Source organism: Camellia sinensis, chromosome 4, assembly GCF_055761805.1.
Source record: "Camellia sinensis isolate YWXY chromosome 4, ASM5576180v1, whole genome shotgun sequence".
Classification (NCBI taxonomy): Eukaryota; Viridiplantae; Streptophyta; class Magnoliopsida; order Ericales; family Theaceae; genus Camellia; species Camellia sinensis.
Genome location: NC_138964.1, coordinates 215,518,478 through 215,537,462, shown reverse-complemented (window position 1 = coordinate 215,537,462; position 18,985 = coordinate 215,518,478). Strand labels below are relative to the sequence as shown.

Sequence of the window (18,985 nt, the reverse complement as noted above, 5' to 3'; positions counted from 1 at the left end):
CCTCAAACTCAGCCACTGGTGTATTAAACTGCACCAACTTGGAGAATTGATCCCTCAACTTCTCCCTCACTATAGCAGGTAAGTACTTGTCCTGGAAGGCATCCACAAAGGCCTCCCAAGCTACTCCAATGCCCTCCAGCGCATATTTCCACCACTAACCCATATCTTCCTTCAGCTGGAAGGATGCCAAAGTCACTCTCAAACCTCCGTCTTTCATGCCGAGCATCTCAAACGTCTTCGCCATCTACTCTAACCACTCATCAACCTTCAGTGGCTCCTTAGGATCACCCAAAAACTCATCCGGATTCGACCGGAAGAACTCCATCTTTAAGAACGATGGCCCTGCATCAGCTACATGGGCCTGGACTTGATTCTCAGTCCTGAGAATGTCCATAGATTCCCTCAACGCTTCTGCCATTTCACGGGCTAAGGCGCCCACGGCCTGCTAACCAATCGGTCCGGCCACATTGGCTTGACCAACTCCTTCCTCCTGCGCCAGAATCTCATCCGGTGTAGGCATCTCGTGCCTCCTAGGCCTACCACGTCTACCACCACGTCCTCGTCAGGACATCCTAATAAAGGTAACAAAAGAAATTAGCACATTTACAAATGTGTTGAGGCTAATTCACTCACATCCTAATACGATGGACAACTGTAATTCACTCCACATAAGCACATAATCACGTAAACATATGTCACGCCCTCAAAATAATAACAATAAACCCATCAAATAAGACATACATTTACATTTAAACTAACCGCATTCCTTTCATTCATTAGAATTCCAAGACATAAGTATTACATGTTAACCTCATAACAAAATGCCCTACGGGCTTACAGCTTTCCAAGTTAACACTTGGTTACAACAAAGAGGTCTAACTCGTTTACACATTAAGCCCTTGGCTTGAAATTACATGTAATACATCAAAAGTAAAACGACAAAACTATGCCCGCCACTAGCCTCCCAGCTATGTCCTTGGAGGTGGCATGCTTCCTGCACCTGAAAATGATATTCCCATATAGGGTGAGCCACAGCCCAGTAGAAATACACTAAACCAACCATGGACAATGACTAAAACATTAGCAATTGATAGTTGGTCAACACTGATACAATCACATAAATTACATATTTATGTCAACGACTTACAAGTCCCAATTACTTTTCATTTTCCCTTTTTCAACAGATAAGCATGCTAGCTCTATCATCATTTCCACAGATATGTATAAAAACTATATCTCACATTCAGATAAGCATAAAAGCTATATCCACATTCTCAACAGATATGTATATCAACAATATCCACAGATAAGCATACAAGCTGTATCCACACTTCACAAAGATAAGCATATGAGCTCTATCTTCACTTCTCTAGACAAGCATATGAGCTCTGTCTACGGAGTTCATCCCCTATCTCCTCCCAATACCTATCTGGTTTAGAGGTACATCCCCTATCTTCCCCTAAACCGCGGAGTACATCCCCTATCTCCTCCTCTACACATAACGTATATAAACACATTGGTTCTATATACAATCACACAATACACACAATTAATGTATTCTATCAACCGTCCAGTTCCATGACACATTCCATTGATTAGTTTCCGTTTACCTAATCATCATGCATTGTCTACAACAATCTCGACTATCCTCCACCGATAGCCCAAAGCAGTTATTTCTAAAACAGAAAATAAATGCACAAATGGATATTCAATCAACATTTCATTTCCTCATTTCTCACCAATTAATTATCCCAATTAATTAAACAATGTAATTAGGCCATTTTCCATAATTACCATTTCAACCCTTAGGTCCCATTTTCATCAATGATTTAACATTCATTCCATTTCTCTATGCCAAACATGCATCTAGGTTTATTATGAATAAAACCCCAACTTTTGTAAAATTACACAAAAGCCCCAAACTTTCACAAAATTACCAAACCAAGCCCAACATCTCAAAATACCAAAATTTAAAGACAAAACCCATAGAGAGGAGTAGGTTATCCCTACCTCAAATTCGGAGTCCCAAAGGAGAAGACGACAAAACCCAACGTGCTCCAAAACCCGAGATTTTCAGATTAAAATGAAGCCCTCGACGATCAACAACCTTTTTGTAAAGGCCAAATGTGAGTAAATCACTCCTACTAGATCAAAACCTAGAGAGAAGGTAGAGTCTAGAGTGAGAGGCTCAACAATGGTGATTTTGGAAAAGTAAGAGAGAGAAGAGAAAGTGAAAAAGTGATTTGAAAAGTCACAATTTCGGGACTTTAACCCAGGTCTCCGCTCGAGCGTAAAACACCCCGCTCGAGCGGCCACTCACAGACTTCCGCTCGAGCGGCCAACCTCCCGCTCGAGCGCAGAATGCACTCGCCCAGCACTTTCGCAGAACCAGGCCTCCGCTCGAGCTCCCAACCCTACGCTCGAGCTCACAACACTGCACAACAAGATACTGGATGGATGTATTCCCCGCTCGAGCGCCAACACCTCCGCTCGAGCGGACAGGCCAAAAATCTGGGCAACTAGTTTTGGTTTCTAAACTCAACCAACCTGAAACAAACCTGCCCAACACATCCCATAACTCAAATACTAAGTAAAAAGGATGCAAACAAGATGATAGACAACTACCAACATCCACGGACACAAGTCCAGATCACGGTATAACAAGGGTAAACCCGGGATCGCTATAACATATACGAATTTCATTTTCGGATAATGACCGTCCCGTGGCGTCGCTAGAGTTCCAGTTAGAAACGGCTATGATCAAGTGCCTTTCTAACAGGACTCCCAGAAACCCGTGGACCCGATCAACATCCTAGAAATTAAATTTCATACCCATATAATCACATAAGCATATTATCATATAAGCACATAACATCATACTTAAGTCTCTAACAAGCGAGACAAACCCATTGTGGTACTAACCACTTCCCACGTACCCAAAGTATTCAAACCCGGTACGCTCTGATACTGTCACGACTCAAACCTGCCCCTAAAGTTTAGGCCATGACAAGACAAAATTTCAAAATATTTAAATGGCATCGAGGCCTAAAACGGAAGCAAATCCAATAGTAATGTCCATTGAGCTTGTGCATACATGATAACTGAAATAATTAAAACAATATAAACACACTAATATACATATATATACATCTTATACACATATACATAAAACTTAAGTAAATACAAAATTCTAACAATACAAGGTTGAAGCCTCAACACAGAGGCGCATCTTAGGTGGCTTGGCTTAGCAGGTTCACAAAAAACTCCTGAGGTTGACTTAAGGATGGTCTCCGGATTGATCACCTACATACAGATAAAATACGGAGTGAACGAAACTCAATGAGTAATAAGAAAGTAAAGTGAATCAAGTAAATAATCTAGATCTAAAAGAAGCATAACACCATACTCTTCCACATTTACATCATTCACAATATTATTTATAATCGTATTTACAAAACGGCCTCAGGCCCACCATATAACAAAATGGCCTCGGGCCCACATGTATCAAAACAGCCTCAGGCCCAATCGAATACCATAACGGCCTCGGACCCAATCATTCATCAAAACGGCCTCGAGCCCAATCATATATCAAAATGGCATCGGGCCCAATCATATATCAAAATGACCTCGGGTCGAATCATATATCAAAACGTCCTTGGGCTCGATTCATGTATGTATGGACCCAAGAGGTGTCTCGTACGGATTCTAGAGGTGACTATCACTGTAGCACTTAGTTCCATACAGCACTTTGTTCCATACCAAAGTCAATAGGTCTTAAAGACCGAATAATTCATATCATGCCATAGCTTAAGCGGAAGGGATAAACAAAACAGCCTTAGGCCCATTTCATATGCCATTGTTCATACTTGTACCATTGCTCAATCGTTTCCATTCACTTATAATTTATTTAATGCATGCCACTCACAAAGCTAAAATACATGAATCATAGCACCATTTACCCCAAAATATGCCATTCTCAATCATAATACATAAACCATAGCATAATTTATCTCGAACATGCCAAGGGCAATCGAAGTACAATAATCCATAATCAGAAATACGAAAATAAATATATCATTACACTATTATTACTTACAGTGATGCGGTGAACGATAGTCCCCTCATGTATGTGCCCTACACATAGCATACGATTCATAAGTATATCATCTTTCCTTAGTTTCTTCTTGTTTCTCAATTATCTGATTCGTTAGGTTTCATGTAATTAAATGCATTATAGGAGCATCGAACGGACATAATAACACATTTAGAGGATCAAAAAGAGAGAAAGAAAATTTCAAAATTTCCTAGCTTGGGCCGCACGTGCTTTTATTGCAGTGTAGCCCAATCTTCCTTCCCTGTTTTCTGCACGTGCAGCTGTGAGCCCCGCACGTGCGGTTGTGCCTCCCGCACGTGCGGTCATGTACCTTGTTTGGCAGTTCAAAACTGCAGTAAATTCAAGCCTTTTTCAAGGCATTCTCAAGGGTTGATTCAACAATTTCACTTCCACAATATAACATATAAATATGACAAACATGAAATCTATACTCAAATGGGTCATAACTCATTTTACTTTGACATTTACAATTCTAATTTCCATAATTCCTTCATCTTCTTCATCTTGATATATACAAACATATACATACATATATGTATGAGTTCAAAACATGCCAAAAAAACAAAGATGAAAAGGTAGTGACCCACACCCTAACTCAAAACAATCCAAAACACAAGAATCAACCCCTAAATTAGCCAAATCCAATGACTACCTCTTCAATTTCATGAAATTGGTTAAGTTGAGATCATAACCCAAAACCCTAACTCCCATACATATAGAAAACTTCATTTTAAGGTTTGATTCTAACCAATTAAAGAAAGATTTAGGGTATTTAAGACTTACTTTGAGCTATCTTCTTGATTTCCCCTTTCAATTTCTTAAATCCACAAGCTTTAAGGTGAGCTCTCTCATTCTCTCTCTTTTCTCTTTTTCTCTCTCTTTTCCAGGAGATGTTTTTGGTGTTTGGTTGAGTCTATACAACATATAAGGCTCAAAAATATATATAAACAAGTCTATGTATCTATATGGCCAACCAAACCTAACTTAATGAATAAGACAAAATTAATTTTTAATTAAGCTTCACAGATGACTCTAAAAATTATACTGATCATAATTATGTATTTCGTTCTGGTTTCTGAAGCCTCCAAGACTTTCAATTTGCAGTGCAAAGTTAACTACCCAAACATACCTTAACGAATTAGACAAATCAAATTTTCAATTAACTTTCCCAAATGGCTCTAAAAATTTCCATTAGCATATCCACGTATTCAATTTCGGTTTCTGAACCCATGAAGGTCGGCAATTTCAGTTTTAAAGTCATAACTCAACAGATAATTCCTCAATCCAAACAGATATCATTAAATTAAAGCACATTAACCCATAATTAAATAAAGATAATTTCTAATACGCATTTTAGGGTCGTTATAGATACCAAGTTGTAACACCCTCAAAATATCGCATAAATAATCCATTAATAAGATCCATAAACATAATAAAACGGTATACTTCATTCATTAGAGTTTATATTACAAAAGACATTACATGCATTATACTTTTCATAAATGTTCATTCTGAAACTACAACATGTAACACTAGTTGTTTACAACAAAATAAACGCCCTACAGGCTTACATCTTTCCAAGTTATCACTTGGTTACAACAAAAGAAAGAGTCCTAGCTCTATACATATAAAGCCCTCGGCTTGAATAAACATTTAACACAAAACAAAATAACCAAATAGAGCCTTCAACCCCTAAACCTCTCAAGCTATGTCCTTGGAGGCGACATGTCACTTGTACCTGAAAATGGTTTCCTAAGTAGGGTGAGCCAAAGCCCAGTAGAGATATGCTAAAACAGTATATGAAATTTAACTAAGATATAAGCATCAGATACTTGTGCAATATTCATAACCAACACATATTCTTTCCAAGATCATTCCATATAGATAACCACATCTCAATCTATTTCCATTCATCCATTTCGGATTAATCTATTTATCAAATCCATTATTATCCAATCAACCAAAATGAGATTACACTCAGTGGTCCACAATTCAATGCATTCATCAATCCAACACTTCTATTTTTTTGTCATTTTACGGAATTCACATCCGAGGGAATCTGCACCCATATATATATATATAAGATTTCGGGACTTTCACCCTGGACACTCCGGCCAACTTAGTTATCAATGGAGTCCATCCCCTATCTCCTCTCAAACAATGAAGTACATCCCTTATCTCCTCCCAAACAACGATACATATACCATGTATTTAAAAGATTTGTCATATACAATGACTAACCAAATCACATATTCAATAGTTTAATCAAACCGTCATATTCAATGACATAATTCAAATGATTAGTTTCAATTCACCTAATCATCATGCAGTTTCTACAACAATCATAGCTATCCTCCACCAATAGCCCAAAACATATATTTCTAAACAGATATACAATCCATCAAATAGATAATTTATCAAATTTCCATAGATGAGTGATTTATCAAATCTAAATACACCATTCATTCACACATTTTCCCCAATTTCACATTTTCCAAATCAATTTCATTATTTATACAAAATAATTATTTATCACAAATTAGGGCAATTTTCCATCTTTTCCATATATCAACTCCAAGTCCAAAATTCATCAATTTAACTCAAGTAACCTCATATTCAATTCCCCATATACATTTATGAGGCCCAATATAGAAAACCCCTTTTTCAATTTTTTAAACCCAAACCCTAGCTTCACCCAAAACCTCCCAACTCCACCATTTATTCTAAATGACCAATACCTAGGTTAAAAATCATATCAAAGAGTAGAATATCCCTACCTCAACGTTAGGAGAGCAAAGGAGATGAAGAAGAACCTCAAAGATGTCCAAACTTGATTTTGTTCGGATGAAATGGAAGCCCACAAGATGCTCTATCTTTTTAATAAAGGGACTAGGGTTGAGAGATCCCTAAATCAAGGAGTATTTATGGAGAGAGAGAGAGAGAGAGAGAGAGTGCGTGTGTGTTTTAGAGAAAGAGTGTGCCGGATTAGGGTTTTGGGATGAAAAGAAATCAAAAAGTGAGGTAAAATGGCCCAGCTGCGAATTGATATACTCGACCTTCGCTCGAGCAAAGAAGTTGTTGCTCGAGCGACCAGATAAACAAGTGACCTCGCTCGAGCGCAAGAAGTATCGCTTGAGTGTAGAATACATACCTTCAAGTATTTCACAGACGCACACCCTCGCTTGAGCGCAAGAAGTCTCGCTCGAGTGAAAAACTTCATCTTCCCAGAAAAGCTGCGTCTCGGAAGAAAACCTGAGGACTCTCAATTCTCGCTGGAGCGCAAGATACCTCGCTTGAACGAAGAAGCAAATTACAAAGAGCTCGCTTGAGCGCAAGAAGCCTCGCTCGAGCGAAGAGGCCAAAATCTGGGCAATAACAATCTAAGCCAACTAACAACCAACCTGTTCCAAACTCACCCAACAAGTTCCAAAACTCAAATACCAAGGGTCAAAGGGGAAAAACAGGACATGGATACAATATTCAATCACGGAACCCGAGTCTGGAACACTATGAAGGTTAGGGCAAAACCAGGATCGCTATAGCCAATGACCTTAGGAATAAGTCGGATCCGATCAACTCCAGGAGGAAATTCCTAATTCCCCTCTATTATGACAAACACATCATTCACACCCTTACCAGAATCAGGAAGCATTTGAACGAGCTGGCGCTTCATCGACCTGGGTTTAAAGTAAAACTTTGTTCTCTCTTTGGTAGTAGAAACAAAATTATAGCAGTACCTAATCTCAGACAGACCTAAATTAATTCTAAGAATGTCATTCAGGGCCACTACATCCATCACTATCCTAAAAAAATTGGGAGATAATTGGGAAGAGGGCACCCCATAAAAGTGAAGCACCTCTCGAAGGAAGGGACACAGAGGAAATCTAACTCCTTCCTCTATTATATCTATCAAAGGAAGAGGAATTCTTTCTTCAGAACTCTCTGACAAACTGTCATCGGAGGTAGAAAGGCGAACAATGACATCCTTAAGAACACTATATAACGCCCTGAATTCAGCAATACTCTCTTCGGATTCGGAGAATGACCTCAATCGATTCATTTTAGTCAAACAAAAGCTAACAGAATTGAGAAATCGCAAAAGAAAAGGGATAAACTTACAAAGAACTTCTGCTGAAGGGCAAAGACACGAATATAAGAGCAGAAGGCGTAATGCGATGAGCAATGACAAAAGGAAGGGGGCAAAACCTTCGATTAAATACGTCAGAAGTGAAACGGCGCATTAAAGAAAGAAATGACGAGCGTCATTATTTAAATAAGGATACTCAACAGATGCGTATCACATACAGCGTTGTTTTCCTAGGGACCTGCGACAGTTGGCTAGGGCACCTTCGGCAATTCGATTACAACGAAACGCCGACGAGGGCCAATTGTGGAGGATAACAATTTAAGCCCAAGGCCCAAGCAAGTTAAGACGCGGCCCCAAAGCATTTTTACCCAGCTAGGGAAAAGTCTAGACCCAAGCCCTTAGAAGGTACAATTGTAAAGCAAACAAGGTCACGTGATAGGAGATTTAGATAGAATCGCTTTCAGAAAAGAGATCCTTAAACAGGAAGGAAAACCCTTCTATGAGATAGAAATCAACGATAGAGATCAAAACTAACAAAAGAAAGGATACAAAATCGATCAACTCTGACAATCTGGGCATCTGATAAGATCAATCCAATGATTAGGAATGAGTGCGCAAAACTCGAACTAAATCTAGGCCATCTGTAACACCGGGCAGCCGACAAAGGCATATAAAAATCACTTGTCTACTTGCCCCACCAGTCTCTGCATACAAAAAACACCATTGGATCAGTACCATAATTTAACGATCACGATACCAGGTATCCACACTATAAAAGGATGAAGGAAAACCAGTTAAAGGCAAGTGAAAACAAAGAAATAGATACTACACTTCAGAAGAAAAACGATTTGTTTAAACAAGGTTCTAATTTAATCGTCGGAGGGTCCCTCCGACCAACCTTGGTCGGGGGAGATCACTGACGTTTTGGTATTTGTCTTTTTTGCAGAGTAAAGAAAGTTTTTTATACTTTTCTAGAATACGTTATATTATTTTGGAACCTTATAAAGTTGTTTAGATTTCTCAAAGTGTCTCCACTATTCTGAATTCTTCTTCTAAGATGTTCTAGAATCTTCCGGATTTTGCTACAACTTTTTGAAATCTTCTAGATTCATGTGTAAGACTCTAGAGAGTGTGTTGAATCCCAATAGTTTGAACTTTTAAATTATGATTCCTCTTGCTTTTTCATTCATTAAGCTTTTAATCTTTTAGTGAGCAAGATTTTTGGACTGCAGAGATCATCAACAACAGTGATAGAGCCAGAAAAATAGTTTAGAAGGGGTATTTGTTAATTAAAATTTTAAAAAAAATTTCCTCATAATCAATAACAATAGATAATAATTTTTAAATTAATATTACACACAAAATCTTAAATATTTAATATAAAATTTTTGCTTTTACAATTGCCCTTGTGAAAAATTAGAATTAAAAATATATGGTGTTACTTGTAACTAATGTATTATAAGCAATGCAAAAGAGTCTAGTATGTCTTATAATAGATTATATAATAACATATAAATAATAATGATACCACATTATCATCGATATATGATATCACTAATTAATAATAAAATAATACATGAAAGGCCAATCACACTTTTTAAATATAATTAATAATTCAAAAATTTTTCATTTTCGTAGTGGGATTAACTATGTTTACATGTAAGTGATGATTTAATATTACTGTTGCACTAAATTTTTTTAATAATGTGGTTTGTTGTAATTTTTTCATTTTTAATCAAAACAACCATCATTATTTTCGTAATTTGAAAATTGTCATTAAGAAATCGTCCTAAATGTTATTTCTATATAAATTTTTTATTGTTTAATTATTTTCCTCATATGCAAAAAATAATAATAATAATAATATAAAAAATTACAATACCTGAGAGGGGCACGTGCCCCTAGTCCCTTCATAGCTCCACTGATCAACAATGAGTTGGTGGGGTTTCTTCGGTCGGAGAGAGACGTGTAACCGTAATACCCTTTGGATGTGCAACAGAGTATTTGAACTATAGATGTGTAGGACTTTAGTCTATGTCATTTTGTGTTCTAACCTCTATTCTTCTGTGTTGAGTTTGGAATCAAAAGAATTATGTTCAAGTGAAACTGTAATTTGAAAACAAATATATATATATATATATATTCACTTCACTAGTTACAAACTCAGTACTTTGATTTTGCCACATGAATGTAATTTGCAAGCTCATATAACAAAAACACAGTAGACAGACATGAATATAAAATACTAACCTCCAATTACAAACACTACTTGGGTTGGTTGTGTTTCTCACCGCACCACCCTACTCTGTATCACAGCACTCTTATCTCAATTCTATGTTATCTAAAATGAGGAGTCTTCTCCTTATATAGTCTTTCACCTTCTTAACGGATGACTATAATCAAATTGATCCAGGGCTATCATTAGCCTTCTAAAATATTATAGAATCTTTTTACCTTTCCACTATATTATACAATTCTCTGAACTATTGTAGTACATAGTGGAATTTTTTTATACTTTTCTAGAATACTCTATATTCTTTCGAAACCTTATAAATTTGTCTAAATTTCTCCAATATTCCGAATTCTTCTTCTAGGATGTTCTAGAATCTTCCGGATTTCTCTACAACTTTCCGGAGTCTTCTAGATTCATGTGAAAGACTCTTAAAGAGTTTGTGTTAAATCCCAACAGTTTGAACTTCTAAATTATGATTTTTCTTGCTTTTTTCATTCATTCAACTTTTAATCTTTTAGTGAGCAAGATTTTTGGACCGTAGAGATCATCAACAATGAGTTGGTGGGGTTTCTTCGGTCGGGGAGGGACGTGCTACTGTAACACCCTTTGGATGTGCGGTAGAGTATTTGAACTCGGGATGTGTAGTAAGACTTTAGTTTATGTTCTTTTGTATTCTAACCTCTCTGTTCTTCTGTGTTGAGTTTGGAATCAGAAGAATTATGTTATAGTGAAACTGTAGTTTGAGAACAACTATTTATATATATATATATATATTCACTTCACTAGTTGCAATTTCAGTAATTTGATTTTGCCACTCTGGATGAATGAATGTAATTTGCAGTCAAACATTATTTTTATAGGTGTTGGTTCATTAGAATTATGTTCTAGTGAAACTGTAGTTTGAGAACAAATATATATATATATATATATATATTCAATTCACTATTGTAATTTCAGTACTTTGATTCTGCCACTCTAGATGAACGAATGTAATTTGCAGTATAGTCATGTTTTAGGTGTTGGTTCAATGTAACACTTGTTACAGAGGTTCCTCCTTAAAGAACAGTTCTATTAGCTTGTTCATATCACATTTTCTGTACCAAGTGAAATAGTTAGCAAAATTTCATTTTGAAATGAAAAGTAATCTTGCCCTTAGCTAGAACATGGAATCTATAGATTTCTATTCCAAATTTGAAATGGGTTACTGGTTTGGTTATATGTATGGCCAAGTTATTTTCCAAATGGGCTGTATATGTAAATGGGTTTATTTTGCAAGGTCTACGGAAAAAATTTACCAGGACAAACAGTGAGAATGCCTACAAGGATAACTGGCTCAAGCCATAATCCAATTGTGACTGACCCATCAAAATTGAATTGCACTAGCTAGGCTAGGCATGGATATTGACCCGTTGACCCGCCAAGATCAATCTTATTATTTTAAGACTTGAGAAGGATATTTTCACTTGTAAGGCCTTGTCAACAAGAATTTAGTTGATTGTGTGAAATCGATCAACTCGCCACCTAAGTTGCAAGATTCTAATTGATTCTGAAATCGATTTTGACCAAATAAACAGTCCAATTTAGCCTAGTGTGGGCATTGGTTGGGCGAGATTGCGTTTGAGCTGGCCCGCCAAGGTCAGTCCTAAGACTGGAGAATGGTATTTTCACTTTAGGGCCTTGCCAACAAGAATCTAGTTAATTGTGTGAAATCAACCGACTCACCGCCTAACCTGCAAGAATCTAGTCGATTCTGCATGAAATCGATTTTGACCAAATTAAAACAGTCCAATTTAGCCCGGTGTGAGCATCAGCTGGGCTAGATCGCGTTTAAGCTGTACTTACACTACTACCTAATAAGGGACTACGTTATGTCAGGTCAAACCCAGTCTAATATTGATCAACATAAACTCAACCCTATTAGTCACAACATATATAGGTAGTACAATCCTTAACGCATTTCAAAAGTAGCACGTCCATTCAAATGCTAAGATAATATACATAAAAAGATTAATCTTCTCAAATTTACATCTTTGTTATCTTAGTTCCCTCGGAACACACAAACAACAGAACACCTTCAGTTCTACAGATATATAGATAAATTCAAGACAACATTTCAACCCAAAAAAAAATATGTGAGAAAAGTAGAACTAACAAAAAAGTTAAAAACCCTCTGTGACCATCATAGAAGTATGCTCCTCACGATCAAAAGTCAAGTTCGTCCTTGGTTCTATTTGAGGTGAAACCCATTCATCAAGTTCTAGGAGTCCCCAGAGGCAACCGATCTTGCCGGGGAAGTCTCACCCAATGAGACAGATGCCAAAGATGATGCCCAAACCCGAGCACTCCTAGCTCCATTATGAAATTTCCTGGTTTTGCACAGCTTCAGCTTGCTCCAGACTCTCTTTACATCAATCAGGTGGAGAACACGCCCCAAAAGTTGCCTCGTCTCTCCAAAGATTCTGACCTTTAGATGCGGTATGCAAGCAACCCACAGAGTGATTAAACGGGATATTATCTCTGGGAAGAAATATAGGAATACCCTTAAAAAGAGGAACAACACCGAGAAAATTAGATAAGGTTCCCTAAACAATATCTCCTTCAAAGAGTTTCCTTTCCATGCGTTAAGTGCTTTATGACCACTTTCGGAGTAGCTCCCTTGTTCTTCAGTCACATCCACTACCGGGTCAAGTCCTGAGACAGAAACAAAGATACGGGGTAAAGCCGTAGCTAATTTAAACAAGAAAATAAAATGCAGGGCATGAAACACAAATGGACATTGACCTCCAATCCCATAATTTAATGGAGTCATTAAGGAAAAGGAAGATGACAAATGAACAAAAAAAAGGAAACAACATAGAATATTTGGAGACAGTTTTTTAAGTAGTTTATTTAGAAGCACTACCTGTAGCTCTCTTATAGAAGTCCACAAATGAGGAGAGAGCTTTTGGACCATGATACCGTGCCCTTGATGACCGGTTCACTATCAATATTGCAGGCAAGCTATGAATTCCGTATCTTGAAAGAACACTGCATACATATAAAACACCAAGCAAGTCAGCTTATTTTATGCAAATGCCAAAAATATTATGGAGAAGCAATGCCCTACATTTTCTCGTGTTGAATAAACAGCTTTTGATATACACCATGGCATACCATATGTCAAATTACTGGCTTGTTAACCAACCCCAAGAACCCAATCTACTACATATGAATTATAGAGTTTCCTCAATCATGAAACCAAAAAAAAATATTCCAAATCAAAATTCAAGATATTAACTTCACTCCCATGCAAGCCTCCAATATCTGTAAAGACACACTTTATCCCACCACATCCCGTCTGAGAAATGCAGTTCTGTTACTCAACCAAAAACCAGGGTTTTGTTTTCATTTTTGGGAAAATTGCATTTCCGTTGGACAGTGGGAAGGTGCAAGTCTCTTATGTGTATGGTGCGAGCCTTTTCCGTGTTTGGTGCAAATCTTTTGTGTGTCATACTTGCACCAAAAAAGATTCCACCTATAGTGCAATTATTTTAACTTTTAAGACCATCCCACTTATGTGCAATTTTCCTTTTATTTTCTTCCTTTCAGCCATAAAGACAAGCACCCCATCAAATTGAGAGGTTATCAAATATGATTGGCGACTATAAAGCCAGGATAACTCAAACAAAACAGAGTTTTTTTTTTTTTTTTTTTTTAATTTTTTTATCAGGCAGAGTTGAAAGCCTATGCAGTACCCATAAGGAAATAAAGACACGGGCATGACACGACATGACATGCTTTATACAGCCAATCTTTAATAATAGCAGACAGCCGGGGAAGGGATATGAGACATAATACCTCATTTTTGTTTCTAGCTAGAAACACAAGCACCCCTTCAAATCCAGAGATGATCAATGTGGTTGGTGATTGTAGAGCCTAGATAACTCAGAAAGGAAAAAGCTGAAAGCATGTTTTGTATTGATATGTACAGAAGATGTGGACATGACATGACATGGTATGCTGATATAGTCAATCGTTAAAATGTGAGGATTAGAGCAGGACATGGCACTTCATTTAAATAAATGTGACCGGATCAACTACTACCACTCATATGGAGTACTATAGCAATGCTTCCACATGCCCTATCCATGTCTCCAAATTCAAACGTCGAGACTCACAGTACTATAACGATTGTTGAAAAAAATAAATAAATAAAAATAAAACTGCTCCTGTCAAACGCGTAGATGATGTGAACCCTTTGGAGGAAGCAGTTGCAAGCTGAAGAGGAATAGAAAACTACAGACCAGATTTGAGAAGATTGCAAACAATACTAACTGATACATACCGAAAATCAGCCAGCACAAATTATTATTGAACAAGAATATTATTATGAGTATTGTTCTTTTTTTTAGAAAAAAAAAATATATATATATATATCTATAATATATATTTTTTGACACATCCAAACCAGGTCTATAATGTAAAGTGTACTAGCTAAAATATGCAAAAAATGATCAAATTTCTCCTAAGTTACAGAAACTGGCAGACAGTGCACTATACAAGCATTCTGATCTATATTCTCATCAGACATAATGACTGCAACATAATATAATCCATCTGAACAAGTAAATAATAATAAAACAAAAGATCAGACTACAATACCCACCTTGGCATGGCAGAAGATTGTTCAACCACTACATGTTTGATTTGAGGAAACATTGAACTGAGGACAGCAAACTTGGATCGAACACCACTTGAAAAAGGGCACCATGAGGCATAGAACAAAGCAGCAGTATATACATTTGTCTGACTAGAGCTCAAAGCTCTGTCAAGAGATTCCCCGTCCAACTTTGAAGGGAACAAAAATTATACGAGCACGTCAAAATGTAAAAATGAAATAAAATACAAAAAACATACATAAATCTACATGTTGTCAGGTGTTCTAAGTAATTCATGTGCAAATTTTAAATCCCTGACACATTCTACAAAAACCAGTCATTTTAATCAACAAAGATCACCACCACCACCATTAACATAAGCAAAACAAAAAAGACAAAGCAGATCTTGAATTAAATATTAAATTTGATTAATCAACAAGGATCACCACCACCACCATCATTAACATAAGCAAACAAAAAAGACAAAGCAGATCTTGAATTGAATATTAAATTTGATTAAAAACTAAAAAAAAGGGCCAATGAGATAATTTTTTGACAATTCATATTTATTATTGGGTGGTTCCAAATTCTATTATTCAAGTCGGCCCATATAATGAGTTTGATTGTTTAGAAAACTATGAGAGTACAACTAACAAGCAGACCCTATTTATTGTGCAGATGCAAAAACATGTCAATCTCTGCAAGTTTTACAGGTGATTTCAGATTCAATAATTGTAACGGCCAAATAATAATAATAAATATAATTTCAAGTTAACAAACATAAAGCATTTCATCCTTTCATTGAGGGAAGCTGTATTATAGTCCATGAAATTGCACAAATATTGAAAGTACAACCAAGACGAAGTCGAAAGGCAACAGGAAAATTATAACAGCAGAACAGATGTCCAGCTTCAAAGGGAAGCCAATCCTATTCCACTCTCAACCTCAACTCAAAACGATCATGGGCAAACTGGTGGTACACATGACTATTCTCTATTAGTATGGGGTAAACATCCACCAAAAATCCTCAGTTAATTTTTATAACTTCCTAGTGGAGAAACATTGCTACCAACAGACCAGAGTTTTCACCAGAATTCTACATCCTAACATAAGACGGAAAACATCTCACCAGAAAGAGAGATGAATAAATGCTGAAATGAAGCCATGGAGACTTCATTAATCGTCGACATGAACGAATTAACCTTATTGGTTTGACCATTCGGATAGAACCACAGAGTGCAAAAGTTACAAATTATTACACAAAACAAAACTTACCACGAATAAGTAGAATGGAACATGCAACCATTTTAATGGTTCATTTTACAATCTTGATGGGGTTATCAATTCATAATCAGGCTTTAACATATATAAAGGCATATTTTCTTGACGGGGGTTACGATCATGATGGTGTTATCAATTCATGATCAGGCCTTAACATATATAAAGGCACATCATCTTAATTTATAGACTTACCAAACGGGCCTAAATATATATAAAGACACATCTTCTTAATGGGTGTTACAATTTTGATGGTGATATCAATTCATGATCAGGCCTTAACATATACAAAGGCACATCTTCTTAATTTATAGATTTACCAAACAATGCGTTCCCACACATTAGCTCTAATCTGCCAGTCTGCAAGTCTCTTCACCAAAACTTCAATCCTAGTTTTTTGTCCTCTTCTGCTCATTATTAATCCAGCATATTCAGCTTGAAACATATAGCCTCACACCTACAATATTTTATGTCATAAAGCATGGCTGGGCTTCCACATACTTCATTACGTAAGTAGGTTTCAAGAATTATTTCTTATACATAGAGAAAAAAATGACGTGGGGGGGAAGCTTGCACCAAATGAACCAAACAGAAATGGAGACGAATGCATTCAAAATCTCCAGATCCAGCTATCAAGGTTGTCTAAACATAGGTGCTAAAGACGACAAAGCCTTGGTGCGGATTTTACATTGCATCGGGGTAGGAAAGAAAAAAAGGACGTGTTGGGTTCCTGATGAAACAAGTATAATCATTATTATTTAGGTCAATTTTCGGGGCCCTTTCACAGGTTTGGGAGCAGTGCAAAACATCTTCAGAAGTGGCCTCCTATGTTTAGGCTGAATCCTTAAATAAAATCTTCTCTCAATTAACAGCCCAACATGACTTCCCATTCATGCCCATATGCAAAGGAAATGCAGATATGCAAATCCTTCTCTCTTTTTTTTAACTTGGTATCTAGCCCCAATGGACGAACTATTCCCGAGGACCGATCCCACCATCTACTAGCAGGGCCAAATTAAAGCTGGGGCTTTGATTGTTTGCCTAGGAGGTCTCAAACCTGAGACCATGGAGAGAGCACATCCCAGGCCCCAGGCCTTCACCACCAGACCAACGCTTCAGGGGTTTGCAAATCCTTGCTCATTACAGACTCAAGGAAGCACTAGCAAACCCTTTGGCAGAGTATGTCAATTCATGCATAATTTCTGGCATGAATTTTGTGCATCATCCCAGTGATACAATCGCCACACGCATTCATTTCATTCAAACAGGAGGGAGATACCAAGGTATTCATATATCACCATATTCAAAGAAATTAAAGGTTGTCCTAGTAGATATATAGGATTTTTATGGTTATACAAACAAATGCATATAATATCCTAAAACCCTAAATTAAGCCACGAGACAAAGCAAGTTCGGACCCAACAACAAAACGTGGTAATGCGTGGATGATGGGGAAAGAGATATTTTTAATCCTCCTTGATGCCAACAAAAAAATCACAGGCATAAAATCCTAAAAAAGTTTATATAACTCACAATAAAAATAAAAACAAACACGATTATTTATCAACCAAAAAAACACAATGAATTGATAGGCCCTAATACTGCAAAATAAACACCAACCCATGTAATTAATACACAAACAAAGAAAGGAAAAAAAAAAAGTAGATAAAATGGGGAAAATTTAATTGGAAAAAAAAAGAAGAAGAAGAAGAAGAAGAAGTAAACAAAGATGAATAGATCGAAAGGGGCATCTACACAGAGATAATTGAATTGAAAAAATACTCATACCTGAATAGGCGAAGAATAGGAGATCGTAAGGGGGCATTGACCCTGTAGATCGTGAATAAACGAATTGGATTGAGGAGAACACGTCGATGCAGATACAGAAGATGAAGCTGCATATCGAATCGAAGACGCCACTGTAAATATACACATCAATACAACATATCTCATCGATGCCGCCATTAAAACTATGAAACAAACCATTCACAGATCAATTATGGCCCCCCTCCTCTCTCTCTCTCTCTCTCTCTCTCTAAAAATCTCAGCTTTTGCAAGGTCTCTCTCTCTTAGCCACTTTCTTCTTCTTCTTCTTATTGGTGTACAAATTTGATTTGATAAATCGCATGCTAGGAATTTAGGACCCCAATGGGCTTGACGGAGCAGTGATCAAATCACCGGTAGAGGTAGATAAATAGATAATGCTGTGTACCCGTGGTTGGTTGAGAGCACACGTGGTGCTTTCGATTCTATTCTATGCTACCGCTTTGGACTTTTCTATATTGTTCTTTTTATTTTTTATTCAATTCTGTATTATTGTGTACTAACCTATCACCCGTGCTATGCACGGGATAATTTTAGATATTTGTATTTATTTTAATTTTTTTTTAATATATAAATTATGTTTTTTAAGACTTTTTATAAAAATAATTTAACAATCTTATCACTAACCATAGTATATGGGAGAAGTTGAAAAGGATACTGCAGTAATTATACATGAATTGTATCTATAATTATTTGTATGAGGTGATTTTAAATGTTGATCAGGAGTTTTTGACCAAATTAATAAATGCAGGCATGTAGAAAGACATGTGGATTGAAAAAAGTTAATAAATGTTGATCAGAGAATTTTGACC

The 18,985-nt window shown here is 36.7% G+C and overlaps 1 protein-coding gene across 1 annotated transcript; it reads right to left on the bottom strand.

The window, feature by feature from the left end:
• Positions 1-12,390: 12,390 nt before the first annotated feature.
• On the bottom strand, positions 12,391-18,615 carry LOC114296401 (5'-adenylylsulfate reductase-like 5). Its single transcript, XM_028240691.2, has 4 exons — positions 18,138-18,615; positions 15,080-15,261; positions 13,337-13,461; positions 12,391-13,125 (listed from the first exon to the last, which is right to left on the bottom strand). The coding sequence occupies exons 1-4, from the start codon at positions 18,333-18,335 to the stop codon at positions 12,692-12,694; spliced, it is 939 nt and encodes a 312-aa protein (XP_028096492.2). The 5' UTR covers positions 18,336-18,615; the 3' UTR covers positions 12,391-12,691.
• Positions 18,616-18,985: the final 370 nt, after the last annotated feature.

What these genes read in the sequence shown, in the direction of transcription:
- LOC114296401 (XM_028240691.2), bottom strand. Translation starts at nt 18,335, where the DNA reads ATGGTTTGTTTCATAGTTTTAATGGCGGCATCGATGAGATATGTTGTA. An exon ending in CCTATTCTTCGCCTATTCAG is followed by an intron (nt 15,262 to 18,137) that starts GTATGAGTATTT and finishes TTCCCTTCAAAG; the next exon opens with TTGGACGGGGAATCTCTTGA. An exon ending in CTTCTATAAGAGAGCTACAG is followed by an intron (nt 13,126 to 13,336) that starts GTAGTGCTTCTA and finishes TTTCTGTCTCAG; the next exon opens with GACTTGACCCGGTAGTGGAT.